At 37.0% G+C, this 23,119-nt stretch overlaps 1 protein-coding gene across 1 annotated transcript in view; it reads right to left on the reverse strand.

Moving 5' to 3' along the window:
• Positions 1-22,532, reverse strand: part of ANGPT1 (angiopoietin 1) — a 154,554-nt gene extending 132,022 nt beyond the window's left edge. Inside the window, exon 1 of the mRNA XM_048287117.1 lies at positions 21,836-22,532. Within this exon, the coding sequence (XP_048143074.1) occupies positions 21,836-22,132 (297 nt within the window). The 5' untranslated portion in view covers positions 22,133-22,532. The remainder of the gene's footprint in view (positions 1-21,835) is intronic.
• Positions 22,533-23,119: the final 587 nt, after the last annotated feature.

Raw genomic sequence — 23,119 nt, forward strand, 5'->3', positions numbered from 1 at the left:
CAAAGTTCTAGGGAAGTGTAATATTCTGCATCTGTAGCCAGAAACTAAAGATGAATTTCCTCTGGGAAATGTATGTCCTTTAGAAAAAAGATAATTAACTAAAACCAGTAAGTATCCACATTACTGGAACCGGAACAACCTTGTCACTTTCTGTGGAATACCCTTTCATTTCAATTTCAGTCATAAATTATACAAACCCCATTCCAATTTTTAAAAGCAATAAGCTTTATAACCATTATGAAAAGACACAAACTCAGCTTACCAAAAGAGTCTGTTTATTTCTGAACGAACATCTAATTTGTTTTTAATGAAATTCATTGCCAAACTTCAGAGGATTTTAGGGCAAGTAGAATTATAATCATTGTGGAATTCCAACATAAACACATACCATGCACACCCTTATGTGAAATAACCTTGAGGTCATAAATAATCTAGGACACATCTTCCTGTCTATGGCAAATCTGGAGCAAGATTTGAAATCAATTCTGGAGCCATTGCAAGTTACCTCAAATGCTCTTGTTCCTCATATTAGTGTTTCCAAGAGCAAAACATTAAGAAACAGAGGCTCCTCATGCTAGTATGTTTAACACTGCTCCAAAACTGTTTCCCATTTAAAGAATTCCAGATTATTGTTATAAAAATATTTCATGAAAGGACTTCAAATACAAAAATTGAAATGGAAACCTGCTTTTTAGGCAGGATTTGTGACTTTCATGACCAGGCTCCTGTGTGGCCAAACACAAAGTGATTTCAGGGCTCCCAGTTCTGCAAAGAGCCACTGAACAGATTTGCAGGGACCTGTGACACAGAAAGTTCTGGGACTGGCAGCTGCAAAACCCCAGATTCCCAGGTCCTCCAAGGTTAGAAAGCTCTTGGCTGAATTTTGCCTTGGACAGCCATAAAGCCAGGCGTTTCAAAGCTCATGGGAGCCATAACATCCAGATTCCAAGGTTTCTGGGTCAGCTTTGATTCCTAGGCGCTCCAGTTCCTTCACACCCTGAGATCTCAAGGAATTCAAGACCTGCAGCACAAAGCCAGGTCATCAGACTGGCTGTTTCTGAGCCATGATTGCATTTCCTTTCACAGATAACTATGAATAGTAGGTCTTAATAAAACTGAAATCTGATTTTAAAATCTTGGAAAATTCCTGAAACTACCTGAATAATTGAGCAATAACTGGAAAGTTATTTAAAATGAATGACCACAGGAAAAACATATTAAGGAGGAAATAAAATTATGCCATAAATAACAGAGGCACTTGAATAGATAGATCATAGAATATCAAATTTTAATAAATAAAAAGAGAACAAGAAAGAAAGAAACAAGACAATTAGGCGGTGATGTAAATGTTGAAAATTAAAGGTAATCTATGGCCCTAAAATTGAATAAACTTTTTTTACAACAGGCCAGGAGTTCTGCATCTTTGATATCAGCAAGGTTAACAGTTTTTCATAAATATTTTTGTATTAAGATTGTGGAGGCAGATGGCTATTTAGCACCTAGAAATGGAAATTTCCTGCCACCAAATGTCATATTTATTAGTTGAAGTTTGAAAAAAAAAATAGAGACAGGACTCTGCACAATTCTTCTCTCATATTACATAAAAAAGTGCAGAAAGTGTTATTGTGATGAGTGAAAGTATGGAGTACTGAACTGACAAAAAACTAAAAGTGACCAGCTTATTTTACTTAGAAAATAAAAACAACAAAAACCAAGACAAGATTTTTCTATATTAAATGACTTCCCTTACTATCTTTAAAATCTAGTTTCGTCTTCATCTACCAATTTTCAGGATATTCAGCAGAGGTGTTTAGGCTCAGTGTGTGTTCATTTCTTACTGCTATATAACCTTTTGGTATGTAGATTAGGTAATTCAACATTTAAATAACTCTATTAATTCCACCAAATCAGATAGATTGAGAATAGTATTTAATGACAAAATAAAATCCTATTAAACTAAAGTTTTGTTACTAAGAGCTATACTTTGCCCTCAAAACAAACGAGGTTAGTAAGATGAATACATATAAATTGTCACTGCTTTCATCAGAATTTTATTATATCTCAATTTTCACTATCGCTAAGTAAAAAATAAAGATACATGTTTTCTGACAGGATAGTTGAACAGCACACTCTGAAATATTATTTCTAATTATTCTAACATCATCCCAACTTTCAACCAAACCAGCCTGTGCTGAAGACAGATTTCTTTTCACTTGTAATGCAGTTTGCTAATGTTCTTTCTGAAGTCAGTATAAGGAGATTCTGTGACAAGAAATAATAAACAAAATGTGGTTAAATGATTCTTCCAAAATATATTTCAAGTCTGTCAAAAATTTCAGATGTTTTCATTTTCATTCAATATCCTTCCTTTATAGCACCTGTGAATTCCTAGATGGGACATAATCCTTTTTGCATAATATTCTTCAAGACAATGTGCTCAACTAACACAATTCAGATATTTCTTGATTTTAACTTGAAGATGAAAAATATTATATACATTTAAAAGGTTGTCTTGTGCCAAAGGGGTACATAAGGCTGCCAAACTTTCTTTGGATTGTATGTTAAAATAAGAGTAAATGCAAATTTTTTGGCCTCTCCCAAGTATAGTGAGCATCAGAAAGAAAAAACGACATCACCAGAAGTTAGACTACCTCCAGATGAAAGGTGATCTTTAGTAACTCTCAGCATCTCCTTTGCTAGAAGCGACTGTTAATTCAAGGTGTATTTACCTCTCCCAGGTTCACTTCTTGGCATAGCCCTTTGTACCAAGGAACTTAATTATCTTTCAATGCCCTCATTTCTAGCTGCCTTCTTTTACGTACTTTAGGGTGTTGCCCAAAGAAGGGGCCTTGCAGCTGGCTATGAATCTCTTGGGCAAGAAACGCAAAACATAAAAGCAGAAAAAAAATTAAAAACAAGCATTCATTGAAGTCAGTGACAATTTAATTCAAAAATATGCTTGGAACCACATGTTCAAAATTATGTTACATATGCAAAAGAAAACAATGCCTGTTCTGCTTTTAGTTACATTTTATTGAACTCAGTGATGCTGTACTAATCTACAGTAAACAGAAACAGAAATAGAAGCAAGGGCAGTGAATATTCGAGTAGGTATAACTAGAAAGAGTGAAATTAATAAAAATCAACCTAATATTAACATTCTTGATAACATAAAGAAGGTTATAAAAATATAGGTAATCCCATAAGTCCACATAAAAGCTGCTTTTTACGTTGCAAGGGGTATTTGAGGTATTGATAATAGACTTATTAATTTTTTTCTAGTTGAAAGGTAGTCTACAATTCTTCAGACATAATGACATTGTTCCTTGAAATTTTATTATCATTCCTTCTTCCTACCAAAAATTTGATGTGTTTTCTACTCAATGGTTTAGTAATGTCTTCACTGCTCACATTCATTACATTTTTACTAAATCTGCTTGTGCTTATGTAATTTTATGTATTTTAATGATTTGTTCCCTTGCATGCTATGCAACAGAGATGACGGTGGCTTGACCTAACAAGCTAAAACTTCTAAACCAGAAGACATTTGAAAAAACTGAAAACCAGGCCAAAGTGTGCTATTCTAAATATTTATATGAACACAGATTTTCTAAGACCTTCAGTAGAAGACATGTGAACATATATGAAGAATCATCTAAAATAGTACACAGAATAGTAAATTTGGAAGTATGCACATAATAGAAATAGATAAAAACACACTGCTTTGTTTGGTGCATCTGAAAACTCACACAGTGTGGGCTTAGGCAAATAAGTGGCAACATGAGAGTCAATCATTAAAAAAAATCAATTAAATATCCATATTGCCATAGTTATTTGTTCTGCATTGAATGATACTTTGCTTGTGATAAAAAATATGTATCATAAAATAGAAGAGTGTTGACAAATTTGATCCAAAACTCAGTGTAGAGACTAATCCCTTTAAAAATGTTCCTATGTTGCAAACATTTTGCAACTCATCTCTCTTATTCACAGTAATAGAATCATAGAATCATTTAGGCTGGAAAAAAACTTTAAGACCATCAAGTCCAACCATTAACCCAGCACTGCCAAGTCCACCACAAAACCATGTCCCTAAACACCACATCTACATTTTTCAAATACCTCCGGGGGTGGTGATTCAACCACTTCCCAGAAACAACTGGTCCAACTATTAAAGTAATATTATAGCAATATTTTTATTGTCTCTTACAGCAGTAGCCAGATTAAGTTCTAGTTGTGCTTTGGCCCTTCTAGTTTTCTCCCTACAGAACCTCATTATATCATTGCAGTGCTCCTGAGTGGCCTGTCCCTTCTTCCATTGGTCAGAATCTCTCCCTCCCTAGTTCCAGTCAAATCTCTCTGTCTAGCCATGCTTGTCTTACCCATTGGCTCATCTTTCCACATGTGTCATTTGACAAACAGAAGTAGATGTCAAATGTTTTGACGTTTCCATGCGTGGGTGCTGCTGAGGAATCGTTGCTGCACCACAGCACAGCTCCTTTGCACATCAGGTTGTGTGACCAGGGCTGGTCTCTTCAGAAATACAAAAAACAGCCATTTTATAAATTGAGTGAGAAAAGGAAATATCATGGATGTGTGCAGGAGCTCTGACCAGCTTAGTTTCCATTCCAATAAAGTAGTCAAATTCATCAAGGAGGCTCAATTTGTCTCAATTCATCGAGAATGAGGTTTTAGTGCGAGCATGAGCATCCAGAAGCCTACCTGATTCAAATCAACACCATTCCACTAACCTCTGTTGAGCAGTGTAGACTTACACCAGCTATGAAATTAGCCAATAAAACCCAAATTTTTTGGACAGCAGTGAGAGGAGTAACCTGACAGAAGTTGGATATTTACCTATCTGTATTAGTGTGGAGTATTTTGATAGCTATCATATAAAAACTGAAGCTACCTCAGGTCTTGGTTTATTGTTGGCTGTACTTAGGTTTCTGAAGTGCCTGAAGGTATGTCAGCTTGTAGGTTGTGTATACCTTGGGTTTTCCACGGGATAATAATAAGAAAATTCATGCCATCTCCAAGCCTTCTGAGTGTTATGAATCTTTATTCACTGATGTTTGTAAAATGTGTTGGGATTCTGAACACAAAAGGTTATAGAAGTACGATTAATTGTTGCCATTCTTTAAAGGAATGCAAGACTGTAAAGCAACCATGAAGCCTCTGTCAGTACTGGAGAGAGCTATAACAGATACATGCATGGAAGTTACAGCAGTAACACTGCTACTTTCATAGGGCCAGAAATTCAACCAGCAGAGTTAGATATGCAGTCTTGATGGTACTGAAATTGCTTGAGTTCTGCCTTTGACATCACTACAGCTGTGATTTCTATAGCTAGGCACTTAATTTATATCAGATGGTCAGTAATTTGAAATAAAATCATTATAATATTTTCTTCTCAAGTTTTTCAATCATTCTGTAAACTTTTTTCCAAGCTAAAAATCCTGCAAATGTTTACTGCAATGGAATTTCATTTGTCCTAAAACCAGAGGTGTTCCTGCTCCACTACGGTGCATTTAATGTACATTATTCAGCTGTCTTAAATTATGAAGGACAAGTGATTTAATTCTGATCTTTTTATCTACATTGTGTAATTAAAAGAAATACTGGAAACCTGCATGACTTGCTTCCATGTAGTAATACTACAGAATTTCTGGATTTTAGAGAGATCATTTATTGGGAGGGACACTCAAGCATCTCTTATAATTTTTGTAAATTTTATCTGATGACCTTCACAGTAAAATATTTTCTTAGTGTGCTGCAGTGTAGAAACATAAAAGAAAAATGTGTGTGGGCTTGGTGACTGGCATATGGAATTAAAAGACATCATTGTCATAAGATGCCAGAGGGATGACATATAACCCTATCAAACAAGACACACAGGCTCCTGCAAGTCCAGGAAAGAAAGAGTCCCCAGCTTTCAAAGCATCTCTGCCCAGAGAAGTTGTGGCTGCCCTATCCCTGGAAGTGTGGAAGGCCAGGTTGGATGGGGCTTTGTGCAAACCGGTCTTGTGAAAGATGTACCTGACCATGGCTGTGGGGCTGGAACTAGATGGTCTTTAAGGTCCTTTCCAACCTCAACGATTCTATGATTCTAACATCCAGATATGCATTTCTAGTATATCACTAAACAAAACACTGCACTGTTACCATGTGCTCAATTGATAAAATCAGCAGACTTCTACAAAGTGATTGCCTTAGGTCTAACTAGAGTGAGAGTAGAATCAGATTCTGGTATTATCTTGGTGTATGAAGGAGAAGCCTAAATGTAATATTTGTGTACAGGCACAGTACACGGATATATTTTCTAGCAAGAAAAGGGATGCACTGTTTTGGTGTCCTCCTGTTTATCTGGAAAGTGTTGCTTCTGCACTTCCTTTTTTTTCTTGAAGAAGATAAAAAGAATATGCATGTGGAATGTTGTTGATGTAGAAAAGATCATGCAAACTGTCACCACTGAACTAGAGGCATCTGAGTTCAAAGAGAACTATTTGTAACTTTTCTTCCAATGCCCTGGTTTTTGGTTTAATTAAGAAAAATAACTTTTAGCTGGCTGATTTAGTTCATGTGAAAGGGGAAAAAAAAATCAATCTGCTGATTTTCTCAGCAGGAAAATGTTTTTCAATGGCATTTCTTTCAGCTACTGAAAAACTCAAATTTTTAAAAGAAAAGGAAGATTAATTTATAAATAATTAGATAAAAAATAGAAGGATTACATTATTTAACTTAGAATTCTAACCTCTTGGCTAGGAACCACAGCATTTTGGTTTGCTGTTGCTCTACATCATGTGGCTGTTTTTACTTGAGGTTTCAAGACCTCAGGTCGGAGAGTCTCTAGCAGGATTAAACCTCCTATATAACATTTCTGTCACAAAAAGAGCTCATGGAAATGTACAAATTATCTGCAGAAAATTCAAACAAAAAGGATTTTTCTACTTTAAGGTATTTGAGAAAAAAAATCCTAAACTATTTCCTGATTTGCTTCAGGAAAAGAAACACAAAAAATTACTCAAATGTCCACAAAAAATGACTCAGATGCCAGATAGAATCCAAGACTAGGTTTAAATTAAGATAATCTGCCTGATTATTTTGGGTGCTTCTGTTTCAACAAGTATCTCTGTTCTTCTTTGGAGTTTTAAAGGATTGAAAAGAAGAACAGTGAAAAAAAGGTATGCAAAGTTGCTTTTATGTTCTTTTTGACATGAAATAAAAAGGAAATGCTGAAAATATCTCTATAAAATTGTTCCCATGAGATGTACTTTATGATCCCCCTTTCAGGCCTGGGGAGTGTTTGGAGTAGGCAGAATGCATAATAAAAGCTGTACACTGAACCCTATCCTCAAATGAACAAAAAAAATCTGAGCTTGTCTGCTTCTCAAAGGCTGGGCTTGAGTCCTCTTCTTTAAGATACAGCAGATTGATATTGGGATTGTTCCATTGATGCCAGTGATTACATGGTTTCTGACTCATGCTGTTGTTCCAGGGCTTGCTTTTTTTTTTTTTTTTTTCCCCATTGTTATAAAACTGCCACTGCACACCAATTTAGTTGGTATCTTTCTAGGCATGTGGAGGAAAGAACTGGCTGGGGATAGAGACTATGCTATCATTTCGTATCTTGATGTGGTACCCCACAAATTCATGTTGACACAATGCAATGATTGTAGAGCATACTGTGAGGAAGCACATCGTCTTTTTTTTGCCTCTGATTTTCTATAAATAACAGACTTCAGTCTCCATGGGTGCCAGGCTAGCGTTTTGCAACATACCGCTCCAACGCTTTAGAATTCCTCCCGACCATCTGGGAATTTCCTGTTCTGCCAAATAGGTTTGCCTGGACAGTGCTGAGGTCTGTCTCTCTCTTATGCTTTATGTTAGGGCAGAAACATTTTTATGTAGATGAACCCAGAAAGCTGGTACCAAAAGGTGGACCTGGAACTTCCGCCACATCTGAAAGTGACGGGAGAAGGAGAGAGCTGGGCGGGCCTGAGGTTGGGAAAACCCCTTTTCTGAAGAGAAATTGAGCTTAGTTTTTTCCTGCTGATTCACTGTGAGCAGCATCAGGCCAAGCTCCAAAAGAATTCATTAACATCACATTCCAAGTGAGAGTCAAGATCTTTTTTTCAGTTTATAATCCTCTGAGACTCTTTAATGATAATGGTTTGGGTTTGTGGACTGTGTTGAAAACCTCCTTTGAGTTTATGTTCCCACAGAAGATGACTGGCTTTTCTAGCTGACTCTTTTGGTAAGGTCTCATGATAACGACACCTGGAAAATATAATAGCAATGCCAGGCTAAGCCTAAGAGAAGCAAAACCAAAATTAATGTCTGTTCTGATAGAAAAAATACAGAACAACTCTGACTTAGGATGTCTCACAATATAAAGCTTGTATTGCATTCTAGTAGTATTCTATAGTCTTGCTTCATCATTCTTATAGTTTTTCTGAAGGATTTTACTATGGAAGTGAAAACATGACAGCACTCAAAACCACACTGATATAACTAACACTGAGGTGTCATCTTGAAACTTAACAATAATGAAAATGGGAAATTTACACTAAAACACATTTCCAGAGTCCCATCATGGTGAGTTGCAGCTCAGAGAAAAAATAAAAAAAACAAAGACAAAAAAACCAAGGACTAATTCTAGTGATGGACAACCAGAGTTTTGATCATTATTTCAGGAACTCTACATGATTTTGGTAAGAAAATAATAAATAAAAATGTTAAAGTAGTCTTTAAAAACTCACATGAAAAAGGATGTCACAGTTGGTACATATTTTATGGATCAAGAATTCATGTCTTATCTTCATGCCCATAACAGTGCAACAAAAAACATTTTCAGTCTTGCTCAATTCTGCTTCTAGGAAATACCCCAGGGGGTGAGTGGCCAAATTACTAGATGTTTCCAAGATGCGTAGGAGTACTAAATCGTGGGTCAAGAAAAATTTTTTTCTTTTTCGTTTTTCTGTCCCCATTTCTATGGTTTATAAGGCAGGTTTTTTTGTGGGAAGTATTAAAGTAGAACATAACAAATTCTTTTTTTGGCTTACTGATTTAGCTCTAAAGAAATTCAATCACTAATCCTAGCTTTAAAAACCAAATTCCAGACAAATTCTTTTATTTCAGTCTGTGTTTAATTTTAAAACTATTTTTAATGTTGGTACATCCATTTCACTTTAAAAGTCAATATATAAATATGTTAAATAAACAAATCCTGAATTTATTCCTGCTCTGTTTAGTGGCTAGTACAGCATATGCCATAATGGTTATCATACATTGGCAAAAAATAAAGGTAATTAATGTCACATGTTCCTCTAGGTAAACTTCTCCTTTTTTCTGATGCTTTGAACTTTTGTGTCATTTTTCTCTATAGAAAGTCTCTGGACTTCTCATTCTCATCCACTTATCCAAAAGAATAAAATATACATGTGCTTGTTTAGTGTAACAGAGGAATTCCAGCTCAGTTCTACCTCTTGTTGAAGTCCATGAAAAGTAGCTACGTCCTTGTGCTAACACTCCAATGATGAAATTAAAACAATTTATTTTACTGGGGTAAACCTTGTCTCGGGGAACATTTGAGTACCATCAGCTCAAAAAAGGACCCTTAGCACACTTGGGGTCAAGTTCTCAGATCTTGCAAAATTTAAAGCTGGCAAATTTGGGCAAATGCCTTTCCAGTATTCCTGCCCTCTAGCTCATCACAAACTCTCCAAGGTGCTTGCTTGATGCTAGTAAATTGTTTCTTCACTTAATGGTCATAAGCAGCAAACACAAACACTACTTATGAGATTATCATTAATAGCTGCAAGAGCATTCCTGGTGACAAAATGACGCATTAGTTACCACCTGTAATGCCACACATGGCATTTGGGTTCCATTCAGCATTTCAGCCTGGGATCATCTGCATTTTAGATATACCTTGATAACCAGCAAAATTTGGAGAATTTCTGGCTTCCTCATTAAAACATGCTTCTGAGCATCTTGTCTTACTCATTCCTATATTCTTAAATTTAGAAAAATAATTTTCCCATTTTTTTAAAAACAGAAATGTCTTATTTTAACTATGGTGAGTTTTTCTTCAGCAGACTGCACTACTGCTTAAATATGCAGTATTGCTACATCTGTAGGGCCACACACCAGTAAACAGTTTACATCTGCACTGTTTCAGAACATTTTACTGAACACAGTGCCACACACCAGTAAACAGTTTACATCCACATTGTTTCAGGACATTTTACTGAACACAAAGGTGTATAGCAGAGTAATTTCTCAGTCTTTTCTGTCACATCAGGACAAGGTATCTGATTGTGTGTACTTTAGTGATAGGTTGGTACCTCAGCAGTCACAGATTTGTGGACTGTATTATTTACCCTTCCTACAGGTTTTTAATCAAATCTTCTATCAACCTCAAATTGACAGACTTCTTGCTCTGAAGCACCACCCTCACCTCTCACCTTATATTTAGCCTTTTCAATATCTCTCTGGGTCCCTTACACTTTCCCTGAGCTGACCCTGCCTAGACCAATAGTCCAAAGTCAGAAACTGGGTCATCAAGCAGATCAAGCCATAAAATTTAATTTTTGTCAATTATTATTGAATTAATTCTGCTGTAATCATCCTTTGCCTTTAACGATAACCTTGTGGTACATGGCAAACTCCTCTTTCTCTTGTGTGCCTCTGCAAATACAGTTGTCTTGCTCATGCTTCCCTGCATAAAACTTTGGTATTGTAACAGGTACAAATAGTTCTTTTAACAACTAGCATGAGGACAAAGGCTCTAATGGTTGAGCTGTGGCATGTCATGAAGGTCAATGATGTCAGAGGAATATACAAAAGACTATTTATTGCATCAGCCAGAATTCTTAGAAAAGCCAAGATATCAAACTGGATCATTCAAGAAAAACGTGAAGAGAAACAGCTTTAATCATTGCCTCTGTATTTAACAGGCTAAAGTGATAAAGAATTTTGCAGTCCATATCTCCTCCACGCAAAAATAGTAACACAGGAAAACTTTCTAGCAGATCATTGATGGCCTTTCCCATTGACAGGATAGAAGTGACGTGGGAAAGATAGGTGGCCCTTGGCCATTTATCTCTGCTGTGGTAAGTCACACACAGAGTGAAGTATGAAGTTTTAGCCAAGGAACAAAGGGGAATAGTTCATTCAGGAAGAGATTAGATCATCTCTTTGAGCAATTTTCCCTCTAAGCAGATCCTCAAAATTCTAGGCACAGCACCAAAGTCATTGTGGTTTGGGGGTTTCCCATTACTGTGTTGAATTTTTGATGTGGCCTAGAAGACTGCAGGAATTTCCTGATGAATTAAGACTACGAAGGGTAAATATTTAACTATGACACAAATAAATATAGTTAATACTTAAATGATAAAGGCAGTGATCCTAAATCCTCATTTCAGTCACTTTTATCTGCATATGACTGCCCAATTTTCGAAGGCTGCAGCAGTTTTTTTGGGGTTCTTTGGTGTTGGAGAAGACTTCAGGAAAATAGGTTGTACATGAAGCCTTTCTCTGAGATTTCAGAAATATCCAGTAATTTCTACACAGGTTTTTCAATTTAAAAAAAAAATTTTCGGAGAAGTAGTGCTCTGATAGTGATAGTGAGATAATTATTTGAAGATCCTTGCCCTTTTGAGACACGAATGCATGACTCAGAAGGGAGAAGAGAAAGACATGTAAATGACCTTATTATTCACCCTTACGATTACCCGCACACTGAGCTGAAGGCAGAGTTTTAGAAAAGAGATTTATTTAATATAGTTCTCTTTCCTTCAAAAGACTTCTGCATGAGAACTAAAATGCCCAGAAGATAAATATAGCTAAAGCTACTCAAAGTTGAATGTATGAAAGTGAAAATCATCACTATTAAATAGAACCATGGGTGGTTTGATCCAAATTCAAACATTCGTTCAATACATTGCCTAGAAAAAGAAAACAAAAAAAATTATCATTTAACAACAACTAAATTATTTTTTTCCTAAATCTCCACTGTGCCAGACCATATTTGCAGGCAAGAGATTCCAAAAGAAAAATACACTTTTATAAACATAGGCTGAAAACTTTAAAACATGCATAAACAATATGATCTAGAGGGCAGGCAAGTCCACTACAGTCCTGAAGATAAATGTAAAAGCATCTCTACAGATTGTACTAGAACTTCTTTGATTTTTGTGGGTATTTGAAATATGTTCCATGGATCTGGAGTGTATTAAAGGCGAAAAATTAAAATAAATCTAAAAATATTAAATTTACACATCAAGAGTCAGATTTTTTTTTTCACCTACATTCCAGACATAGTAATCCCACTTTGAAGAATGAAGAGCCTTGGTAAGGACTCAAAGTTTACTGCAACATTTAAAATAGTGGGCAGGAGCACTCAAGTGTGTCAAACTCAGTGCTTTCCTCTTTAAAACCTTGCAAGTTCCCTCTGCACTTTTAGGTTGCTAACAGTGTTATCCCTAAGACTTAAGTTTTGTAATTTAAATAGTATCATTCTGTATGCAAGAAAAATCTCTTGCATACAGAAAGCCTTTAAGGGAAATTTAGATGTGAAAGAAGGCAGGATTAGTCTATAAATGGCACATCAGCCTGCAGCAGAAAAAGTTTTTAGATTCAAAATTGATTAGCACCAACCTGATCATCTATGTTCTAGTGTGAAAGAAGCCATGTTGTCAAAACCAGACAAATTACCTTCTAAGGTTGTCTCTTCATACTCCCAATTTTCTCACACAGTTCTCTAGTCTTGCCTTAATTTCATCCTGGCAGGGGTGCTCAGAGTTTATCCTATCTCTACTGTAATCTCCCAAGCCTCCTTGGTACAAAAGGAGGAGATAGAATACCAGGACCCAAATTCTCAAGCAGAACAGAATCAGAAGAAAATTCTGCTAAATGGAACAAGTGAATTTTGGTTATTTCCATACATTCCTATGTCAGAAGGAATGCCCGGTACCTGTATTTGCAACAAGATAACTAGAGACAACATGACAAATAGCAACAATTTACAAATAAAAATCCCAAAAGAAGTGATGAAAAATTATAGGTATACACTTAGGCCATTTCCTATTAAAGAAGCAGATGTCATGCATGCACGAAGCACAATCAGGTTTGTCTTGCAACATGTACGCATGTAAAAACAGCAATGTGCCTGGAATGGGGAAAACAAAATTCCAATATTTTTTCCAGAATATACGAAAATTCTTGCTTCATATACATTCTGGAAAGGACAAAAGCAAATGTGCTTTTGTAAAATGCTTTTTCAGCTACACAGTTGGGGAGCCATTCACACAGAATTGATACATGTACAACAAACTAGGTTTCACCTTGCTACCTATTTTTTTTTTAAGCCAACAGGTCAGCTTGAGAACAACAGATTGACAGCAAGTAGATTGGTAAAACATGAGAATGGATTTAAGACACAACACTTAGAAACAGATTTCCATATACCTTAACACCAAACACTCCAAAGATCAAAATGCATGTATGTGTGCACACACTCATGCACCAGAGTGAGGTGTGGAAGGGAGAGGAATTCTGCAGACTTCTTAGAGAGTTTTTGATCAGCCACTTTTTACTCATAGATCTTCTACACAGATTTTTCAACTGCAACATTTTACATGGATTTTCAACCTATTTCTCTCTCCTTTAAGAAAGGAATAGTAACACAGACCATATGATTGACCATGTACTATGATGTAACAGACCTTTAAAGTACCTTTCCTAAAGACACACCTATTCCACCATGGAACTAGCATAGTTCTCTTACTATTACCCTTTTCTTAGTGTTTTTTTTTCTTTACTTTTTTTTTTTTTTTCATTTTTCCTCCTAGAAGCTAGTCAAGGAAGTATAAGAAATTTCTTTCAATCAGGTAGCTCCATGGCCTAGAATACTGATTTTCTATATGACTTCCTCTGAGTAATTACAGCATTATCTTAAAAATTTTTTTGGTTGGTTGGTTTGGTTTAAACCTGAAAGCAAACCATTTATATAGTGTACCTTGAGCATCTTTCCAGCTGGCCCTGTACCTGTCTTGCTTTGACCATCTGCACCATATGCCTGTTCAATGTTGAGTGTAACTCACTGTTAGGTCTTGTCTAGACAAGAAAGTTGTGAGTTTGACTTGCATCAGTTTTAAACAGGGATAATTAAACTGGTGCAAGTCCCAGATTAGAATTCTTATCCCAGTTGAGTAGTGACTTACACTGTCTTAGATTACCCAGATTCCTAACTAAGGCAATGAAAAGTGAATTTTGATCTTTGTGCAGAAGTATTAATGAGAATGCAGTGCAAATGTGCAACAATTTATGGCATTTCTAAGTTACCCTTCCAGGTGAATATTCACCACCCTGAGTTTCATAACACTGTCTAAAATACGCACATGTGGTTGCACAAAAATAAGTTTGTGTAAAGTACAGCTTGTTTCAGAAGAAAAAGGTTTTTTCTGTGAACTAAGAAACTATTTCAATTTCCTTTTCCTGATCAAACTTCAACCCCTTAACAAGAGAGGAAATTCTTATGCTACTGGGAAGACTTTTACACCAGGACTGTTTATTCAAGACACTTGAGCTGCTGGTATTAAAGATGAGTTCACAGGACAACTAAACCGTGATACTGTTCTAGAAGGTCCTCATTTACTAGCTCTTCCTCATTTACTAGCCTGCAATTGCTGCAAATACAGAGAATAAGACTGAACTAAGCTGAACTGTAAATTGAGATGAATACAAGTAGACTGTTAAGTATCTTCACCTTTCAGATTTTGCTTGCAGTAGGTCATGCAAATGATCCCAGTTTTGATAACAACAAGTTTATTCAAAATTTTTGGTAATGGTAGCTCTGAAAAACAAGGCATTCCTCACTGGTCTTCATGAGGATCCGTACAAGATTCAGTTGCTTGCATTTTAGGCTGGAGCAGCAGCTGCTTGACAGGTTTTAAGAACCCTGCAAGAATGAGGACTATTCTGACTGTGAGCAGGACACAAATAACCCATTTACCCAACAGCAACCTGCAAGATATTCTTGGCTTTATAGATGTATATTCATTGTATTTATCTGCTTATTTTTTATGCAGTACTTTAGTTACTTATATTAAAAGCAATTTCCTTCCAAAAGATTTTTAATCTCACAGTTATCTGTAAGTATTGTAAACATTATTATAATACATAAACTGTTAAGATCACAAAATACCTTCCACCAGAAAGACTCCAAAAGCAACACAAAAAATAACATATTAAGCTTCCCAAAAGCCTTGTGAAATTGGATAGTAGTGCTACATCTGTATTAGAAAAGGGAAACCAGAATGCTTAAAGTTTACAGTTTCCTAGCAGTCACAAGCAAAGTCCATACTATAGACATGAACAGAAGTAAAGATTAAATCCATCACACTTAACTGAGGCATTTAAATCAGGAAGTGGGCTGCTCAGGATTTTCCTGGGGTCAGTGAAGAGAAACAGGGACTTCCACAGGACAGTTCAGACAGCTGAGTCTTCCTCTGGGCTTGCTATGGTCTCATGACACAGCACTGAGATTCTCGGCAGCAAAGAAAACACTATCTTGGGTAACTGGTATTCTCCTGGAGAAGCTGGCAGCCAATGACTTGGACAGGTACACTCTTTGCTCTGTTAAAAACTGGCTCTAAGACTGGGCCCAGAGTGTGAATATGAATGGTGCTACTCGAGCTGGTGGCCAGTCACTCATGAGGTCCCCAAGGTTCAGGGGGGCCAGTCCTATTTAATGACTTTATCAATGAACTGGATGAAGGGATTGAGTGCATCCTCATTAAGATCACAGATTACACTAAGTTGAGTGGTAGTGTTGATCTGCTGGAGGGTAGGAAGTTTCTGCAGAGGGATCTGGACAGGCTGGATCTACGGACCAAGGCCAACAGTATGAGGTTAAATAAGGCCAAGTGCTGGGTTCTGCACTTGGGTCACAACAACCCCCTGCAGCATTACAGGCTGGGGGCAGAGTGGCTGGAAAGCTGCCCAGTGGAAAAGGACCTGGGGGTACCAGTGGACAGCATCTGAACACCAGCCAGTGTGTGCCCAGGTGGCTAAGAAGGCCAATGGCATCCTGACCTGTATCAGGAATAGTGTGGCCAGCAGGACCAGGGCAGTGATTTTCCCCCTGTACTGGGCACTGGTGAAGCCACACCTCGAGTGCTGTGTCCAGTTTCAGGCCCCTCAATTCAAGATGGGTAATGAGTGGCTGGAGCAGGTCCAGAAAAGGTCAACAAAGCTGGTGAAGGGTCTAAAGTGTAAGTTGTATGAGGAGAAGCTGAAGGAGCTGGAGAAAAGCCTGGAGAAAAGGAGGCTGAAGTGGGATCTTCTCATTCTCTACAACTATGCAAAAGGAGGTTGTAGTGAGGTGGGGGTTGGCCTCTTCCCCTGAGCAGGAAGTGACAAGAGGAAATGGCCTCAAGCTGTGCCAGGGGCAGTTCAGGTTGAAGGGCAGGGAAAAATTCCTCAGTGAATGGGCGGTTAAGCATGGGAACACACTGCCCAGGGAATTAGTGGGGTCGCTGTCCATGAAGGTGTTCAAGAAAAGACTGGATGTAGCACTTCGTGCCATGATTTAATTGATGTGGTGATGTTTGGTCAAAGGTTGGACTCAATGACCTTGGAAGTCTTTTTCAACCTTAATGATCCTGTGATTCTGTAATTCTAAGTTTGGGTGGGATGATGCAGTCTTAACATACCCAACCTCACTGCTTTTCCCCTATTGGCTGTCTTTTTTTTTTTCCAGGGCACACAGCACTGATTGCTTCCAAACCACATAATGGAATGGGAACGATGAGTTCTCAGCACCCTCAAAATGACATGCCATTTACTGTATACCAGTTTCATTTAGAAAAGCTCTCAGTGCTCCAAATGAGATCTCCCACTGGGCATCTTGGTTGGACAATTCTGATGACTAATAAATGTAACATTTTATTGTTACCAGAAATTTCCTAATTATGGCTGTCATCACTGTAAATAAACACATTCAGGTCCTACTGAACATTATGATAAAGCCTTGCCTCCAAGCATGGGAAATGTTTTTTAAAGTAATAACTGTCTTTCAGTCTAATTCCCTGATTCTTCTGCTTCTTAAAAAAAATTAATTGCCAAATAAATTATTCCCCAATAATGTAAAGCTTTTAGGCATTTCCACATTTGAAGTCTTGCCTCTTTCTTGTGGTTACATCAGAATGTTCCAAGGACTTGAGCAATTTGACAAATAAAGCTTTGAAAAGCAGGCATATTTTTGGCCAATAGATTTTTGGGGGTATATAAGCAATTTTGGGTTTACACTCAAATGTATTTTTTTGGAGCCAGTTTATTTCCATGAAGTTATTTTTAGTCCTTAAATTTGGCTTTTATACATATATACTTGCTCACTGAGTAGTACACTAAGAAATCCCACTAATTCCACCCTTTGTTTCACAACATGTTTGTGGGAACTGCACTTCAAATATCACTAGGATGAGGCTCTGCTTTGGATATGAGAATTCATTGACTCCAAAGCAGAAAGAAGCACCCAGAATAGTAAGCAGCCTCTGTGTCTAGAAAATAAATACAGGTTTGAGCTGTACACCAAATAGGAAGCTAGTGCCCAGTTTTGGATGAACCTTTCTCACTGCTTCCTTTTAGCCCTGGTCTACCTTGAAAAAGGAAAGGTTTACTGGAAAGCCATTCTTTACACAGCCATGTTAGTAATGCTCATACATGCAGAATACCAGATTCTAAATCCAATTTTCTTTGTGAGAGTTAGCAGGAGCTCCTCATGCATCTCCTGGTTGCGCTTAACATCCAAATATCATGTGAATTTTTAGGTCACAGGTCACATTGCAAAATACCCAATGAAACATAATTATAAATAAAATGGAACTTTTACTATTTCTTGTGATAGTTCAACTAGAGAAAATTGGTTTCTTAATATGACAAAACTTTCGCATACACAATGACCATCTCCATCTGTATATTAATATAAATTTGCCTGATAGGACATTATTACAGCTTTTTAGATCTCTCCTATCCAGGGCAGGCTCCATCACATTTTCACTCAGCTTGCTCTGTCATATTTTCACTCAGCTTCACAGAAAGTGTGACATGTAAGGGATTTTCCCATCTTCAGCAAACCATAAAAAATCCAAGGCAAAAATCAGCCACTCCACACACATAAGCATATTATATTTCATTGCAGAAAACAGGAGTTAAGCCCTGATGGCAAAGACAGCACTAAGAGACAGACTTCCAGTGGAGCCACAGCACACAGTGACAGACACCAGTCTTTCCAAAAGCCATTTTCTTCTATGTAGTGACTGGCCCCCTCAAAACCTAGATCCCTTACCTGTTTAAATCCTAGGTGAGGACTTGTGTTGTTACTGTCGCAAAATAAGGAAGTCAACAAAGACCACAAAAAATACCATCAAAAAAAATTATCAAAACCATTGTAAGAATAAACTTTAGTCTATCAAATGGTTATAGATATATCCCAGAAAAATTGCTCAAAATTTCTTTCTTTAATGACTGAATCCAGACCATAATTTCAGACTTCCTCAGTTGTTGCTGGTAAATAACAGCACAGGCACATTGAAGGGAAAGGAAGTGAGTTGAAGCTTCTTTTTCTTTTTGGTTTAAGTCTATCTACCTACTTGTAACACTTGTATGTGTTAGCTTCTAATAGTATACTATCATTAAGCAATATTTTTAAACTTTTATGGTATTCTGCTTAGATAATGAGCAAGAAGAAAAGAAAGAGTGGATCATGTAAAACTCACTTATTACTGTTATAACAATTATTACTACCATTTAGATGGCAGGAAAAGTATATGGAACACTCATCTCTACAGCTATCCTGAATGTACACTGAGTCCATCGATACTGTAAGTTCAGCAAGCCAAGAGCAACTTCCTAAGACACGATGATAACATTTCTTTGGCAATACTTAGACACTGCAACTAAATACCAAACAGTGTCACGTGAGCCAGTCAGTTACTGCAAGAAAGAAAATGTGATGAACTGTTTGTTTTGAACTATCAGTATAAACATATTGCAGAAATGAAACCCAAGCTTAAACAATGGGGAAAGTTATCCGGTATTAAAATAAACAGTTCTAGGAAAAATCTCAAAAAATGTTTACCAAGTCATCTTCTTCCACGTAGTTTCTGTGCAGAGCATTTTGCCATATGCCTGGTTTGTCCACCAACCCTAGTTACACTGATTACAGATATGCAAATTATAATGGACAAGGCTGGGCCTTAATTGCCTGTAATTGGCTCCACAAGCAAGAGCATTTTTATCTACAATCAAGCTTGTAGATCATCAAAGAAGCAATTTTGAGTTTAAGAAAATAAAAAAATTTACTTTTTTACAGAAAAGTATACTTGTTTTGCTTCTAGAACTCTGATAATTTAGATATTGAAGAATAACAATTTTAAATTAAAATACTAGATTTAAGTAAGCCATGATTCTTACAAAATTTCATACTAAGTATTTTTTAAATATCACAGGGGAGCACTTGTGCTGAGAAAATAATTCACTTTGCCAAACATTGGCAAGGTAAATTTTTATTGAAATTTATATCTATTACTTGAAGTAATCAACATAGCTCCTTTTTGTAAGTCAGACTATTTCTAAAATTCTTAAACATTATTTCTGATTATAAGTATTCTCTTCCAGTAAAAGACCTACAACAGTTAATTATTCTTTAGTTCTTTCACAGCAGGTGCACTGTAAAATGCTATTTAGTGTAGAAAGTTTAGGGGGAAAAATAAACGCAGAGAATAAAAATGAGATGTGAGATATCTACGTAATATATTCATTACACTTGAGCATTATACATGTGTTGAAAGGAAATGAGTTATGGCTGAGACGCTTTGTAGTGGCAACAACAACAAAGCAAATTCAGTATTCAGAGATGCTATAAAGGAGCTGCATCAACCTCATTTGTTCAGAGTGAGACATGGCCCTTCACACAGAGAAACTGGTCCTTTCATTCCAAGGAAAACTGACACATGGGGATACATGCATAATCCCAGTTTTATGCTAACCCCTGGGAGCAGGGGGTTGGGGGCTGGGAGGGAAAGGAGGAGGGGGATAGTTCTTCCCTCAGCCTGTTTTACAATCATTGCAGAAGAAAACAGTCCTCAAATATAAACCCCTGTCATTGGGCTTCCTACCTGTTTAATCACTTCCCTCCAAAGTGTGAGAGGACTAACCCTCAGACATTCACACTCCAGAGACTCATATTTCCTTATGTTCAGTGAAACAGTGATCTTAGTTCAGTCTCTAGTGGACAAACACAGAATAAGTTAAGTCTTAGAAGCATGATTCAGCAGGCAATTTCCTCAACTAAAATCATATGTGTATAAAAGCAGAAAACAACTTTCCTCTTTTTAGTGCTTGTCTTAGCCTGCCAAGGCACAGTAAAATAATTTCTTTTCCTCTACATAAAACATCCCCTCATTTCCAGTCCTATATTCCCCAAGGCAGACCAAGACGTTAAAAAATGAGGGAAGTAGTCTAAAAATTAAATGCTTGGTTATATTTTCTGCACAGAATCTTCTCTCTCTTGCTACAGCCAGGTATCCAAGAGAACAAGTAATTTACAAAAAAATCAGGAAATCCTCTCTAAAAATTCTAGTAGAGTTAGGGGGGTGGGGGTGGCTGTATATGCTTTTTGACATATTTCTGTCTTATATACTGACTGGATGAAACAAAAGTTGTAAATGAGATAGGTTAGCAACAACTATGCTAATATGAAGTTTCAGCCCACCTAGTAAGAGTCTTCATTAGAGTTTTATCGATGGTCACTCTTAGTATGAACTTGTATTGCAGTTAAATCCTGTATCTCTCAAATGGGCACATATACAGCGTTTTCTGTACCATATTATATGACTAGTTGCATCACTCAATTGTGCAATTTTCTAAGTTTTGCCAGGTCAAAATGCCAGCATGTAAATGGGAATATCACAAATAGCTGTACACGGACTGTTTATTTATTTTAACTGGCCAGCTACCCCAAAGCATTTTCTTTACCAAGGCATGGACAATATCCATGCAAAGTATGTAATTTTACACAAGTGAGTAATCATGCTAAGGTGAATGGGACTAATCATATGAGTGAAATTATTCACATATTTAATCCTTTCAGACTCAAACTTCATAAAAATAATTACTTCTATTAAGTAAGTGCAACACTTTGAAACCCATTTTCCCCTTTCTAGGAAAGAATGCACATATACAAACACAAATTGAAGCAGGCTGTTTCAAGACCAGTGTATTCAACATGGTTAAACTGTGAAGTTTTAGAAGAGTGAATGTCTATATATTTTCCTGTTTCTTTCCAGAAATCAGCTGGGTAGAGTAGTATTACAGGATCTGTTTATGAAGGAGCAATGATATTCCTAACCCAGTGCCTTTAAATGCTGACTTTTTAAATGCTCCCTTTTGCTGTCAGCGTAGCAGGTATCCTGTATGACATCTGAGCTGAATCTGTGAACTATAAGTAGTGCTTACAAGAACTTAGTAAGTTCTATCAGTAGAGTCTCTGGAGGATTTTTGTGTTCTCTGACTCACACGCATACACAGTTTCTTGAAAAAAAGCCTTAAGAAGTTGCATCTTTCAGTAAAATGAAGAAAATTCTGCTCCCAAGAGCAATGTCACTAGGAAGGGTGCACTCTGGCTAAAACATTTGTCTCCTACACAGCCAAGAACTATATCAATCCTTATTATTTCTGTTCTCATAGAAATTAAGGAAAACTTTGAACAGCATAAACATCCCCCAAAAAAATCATTTAGTGAGAAACAAAAAAAGGGAACACTTACTTTTTGCAGCCACTGAGTGTAATTTTCCATCACATGTTCCAGATGTTGCAGTTTCTGGGAAGATAAATCCTGTTCCACGTGAGGAGCATCTCTCTGAAGAGCATTTGTGTTGTACTGGTCTGTCGTGCTTTCACGACAGTTCCCGTCCTGTTCTGGCAGAATGAAAGTATAGGTGCACTGCCCGTGCTGAACCCGGTTAAATCTTCTCCCACTGGCTTCTGGACCCCGACGCTGGTTAGTACAGCCTACAAGAGCAAGAATCGCTGCCAGGAAAGCAGAGGAAAAGAAAACTGACATGTTATTACAACTTTCCTTTCTTGCTTTAAGAAAAACTTTTTCTTCCTCTTTCTTAAATTTGTTCTTAATTTCCCTTAAAGTCTTTGGAAAAAGGACTGGAGCAGCACACTTTAACAATCAACCTTGGATAAACTGTTATTTTTTTTTTAATTTCACTGTGAGGATAGCTTCCTTAGTTAAAATTGGGAATATTTATTGCATAGTAGTTAAGATTTATTGTTTCCTCTCTGTTACAGTCCAGCATGTAGCCTGCTTTAGTCAGCTGCATATGCATATCCCAGTCTCTTTCCCCTACACTATCTGCTGCAGAACTGCTATTTTCTCTCAGGCTTCAGTGAGTTTTATTAAGGTTGCACTTTCAAGCCAAGCTGGAAGCAAGCAGCCTTTCACAAGATGACTTGACAGGAATGCGTGTATGAGTGCGCCCCTATGCTAAGGATGGCTGATGGCTCAGTACAGAGGGATCATCTTACAAACTGGCTGGATGCATGACCTCAATCATGCATGTCTGCCCTGCCCCTGCTGCATACAACTGCTGGGGGCTTTGGGCAAATTCACGTAAGTTTAATAAGTGAGTCAGTCCACCTTAATACACTTCATATGTTCGCACTGACCTATTAAAATGTAGATAAAGTGTAGAAGTTTGTTGTAATCCCTCTGTAAATATACAAAGCACTGAAATTAAAAATTCTTTCAGTTCTGCTCTGCTCTGTATCTATTAAAGAATTCTAGGTCGGGTGAATGACACTTAGAGGGAAAAAAAAGTTTAGTTTAACCCTCACTAAGTTTAGCTAATTTTTTAAGACAATTGTGTTTCTTTAACAGTTTTCAGAGAGCTGTTTTACATCATATATTGAAATTAGGGTTGCCAAATAGTAATCAGGAAAGGCAGTTCAGAAGGATAACAATTTTCTGTGTTTGGTGTCTAAAGTAAGGTAACTAATTAGAAACCAGTGAGAGATAGTGACTGAACAATTCCAGACTATC

The sequence above is a fragment of the Corvus hawaiiensis genome, chromosome 26 (genome assembly GCF_020740725.1).
Source record: "Corvus hawaiiensis isolate bCorHaw1 chromosome 26, bCorHaw1.pri.cur, whole genome shotgun sequence".
NCBI lineage: Eukaryota > Metazoa > Chordata > Aves > Passeriformes > Corvidae > Corvus > Corvus hawaiiensis.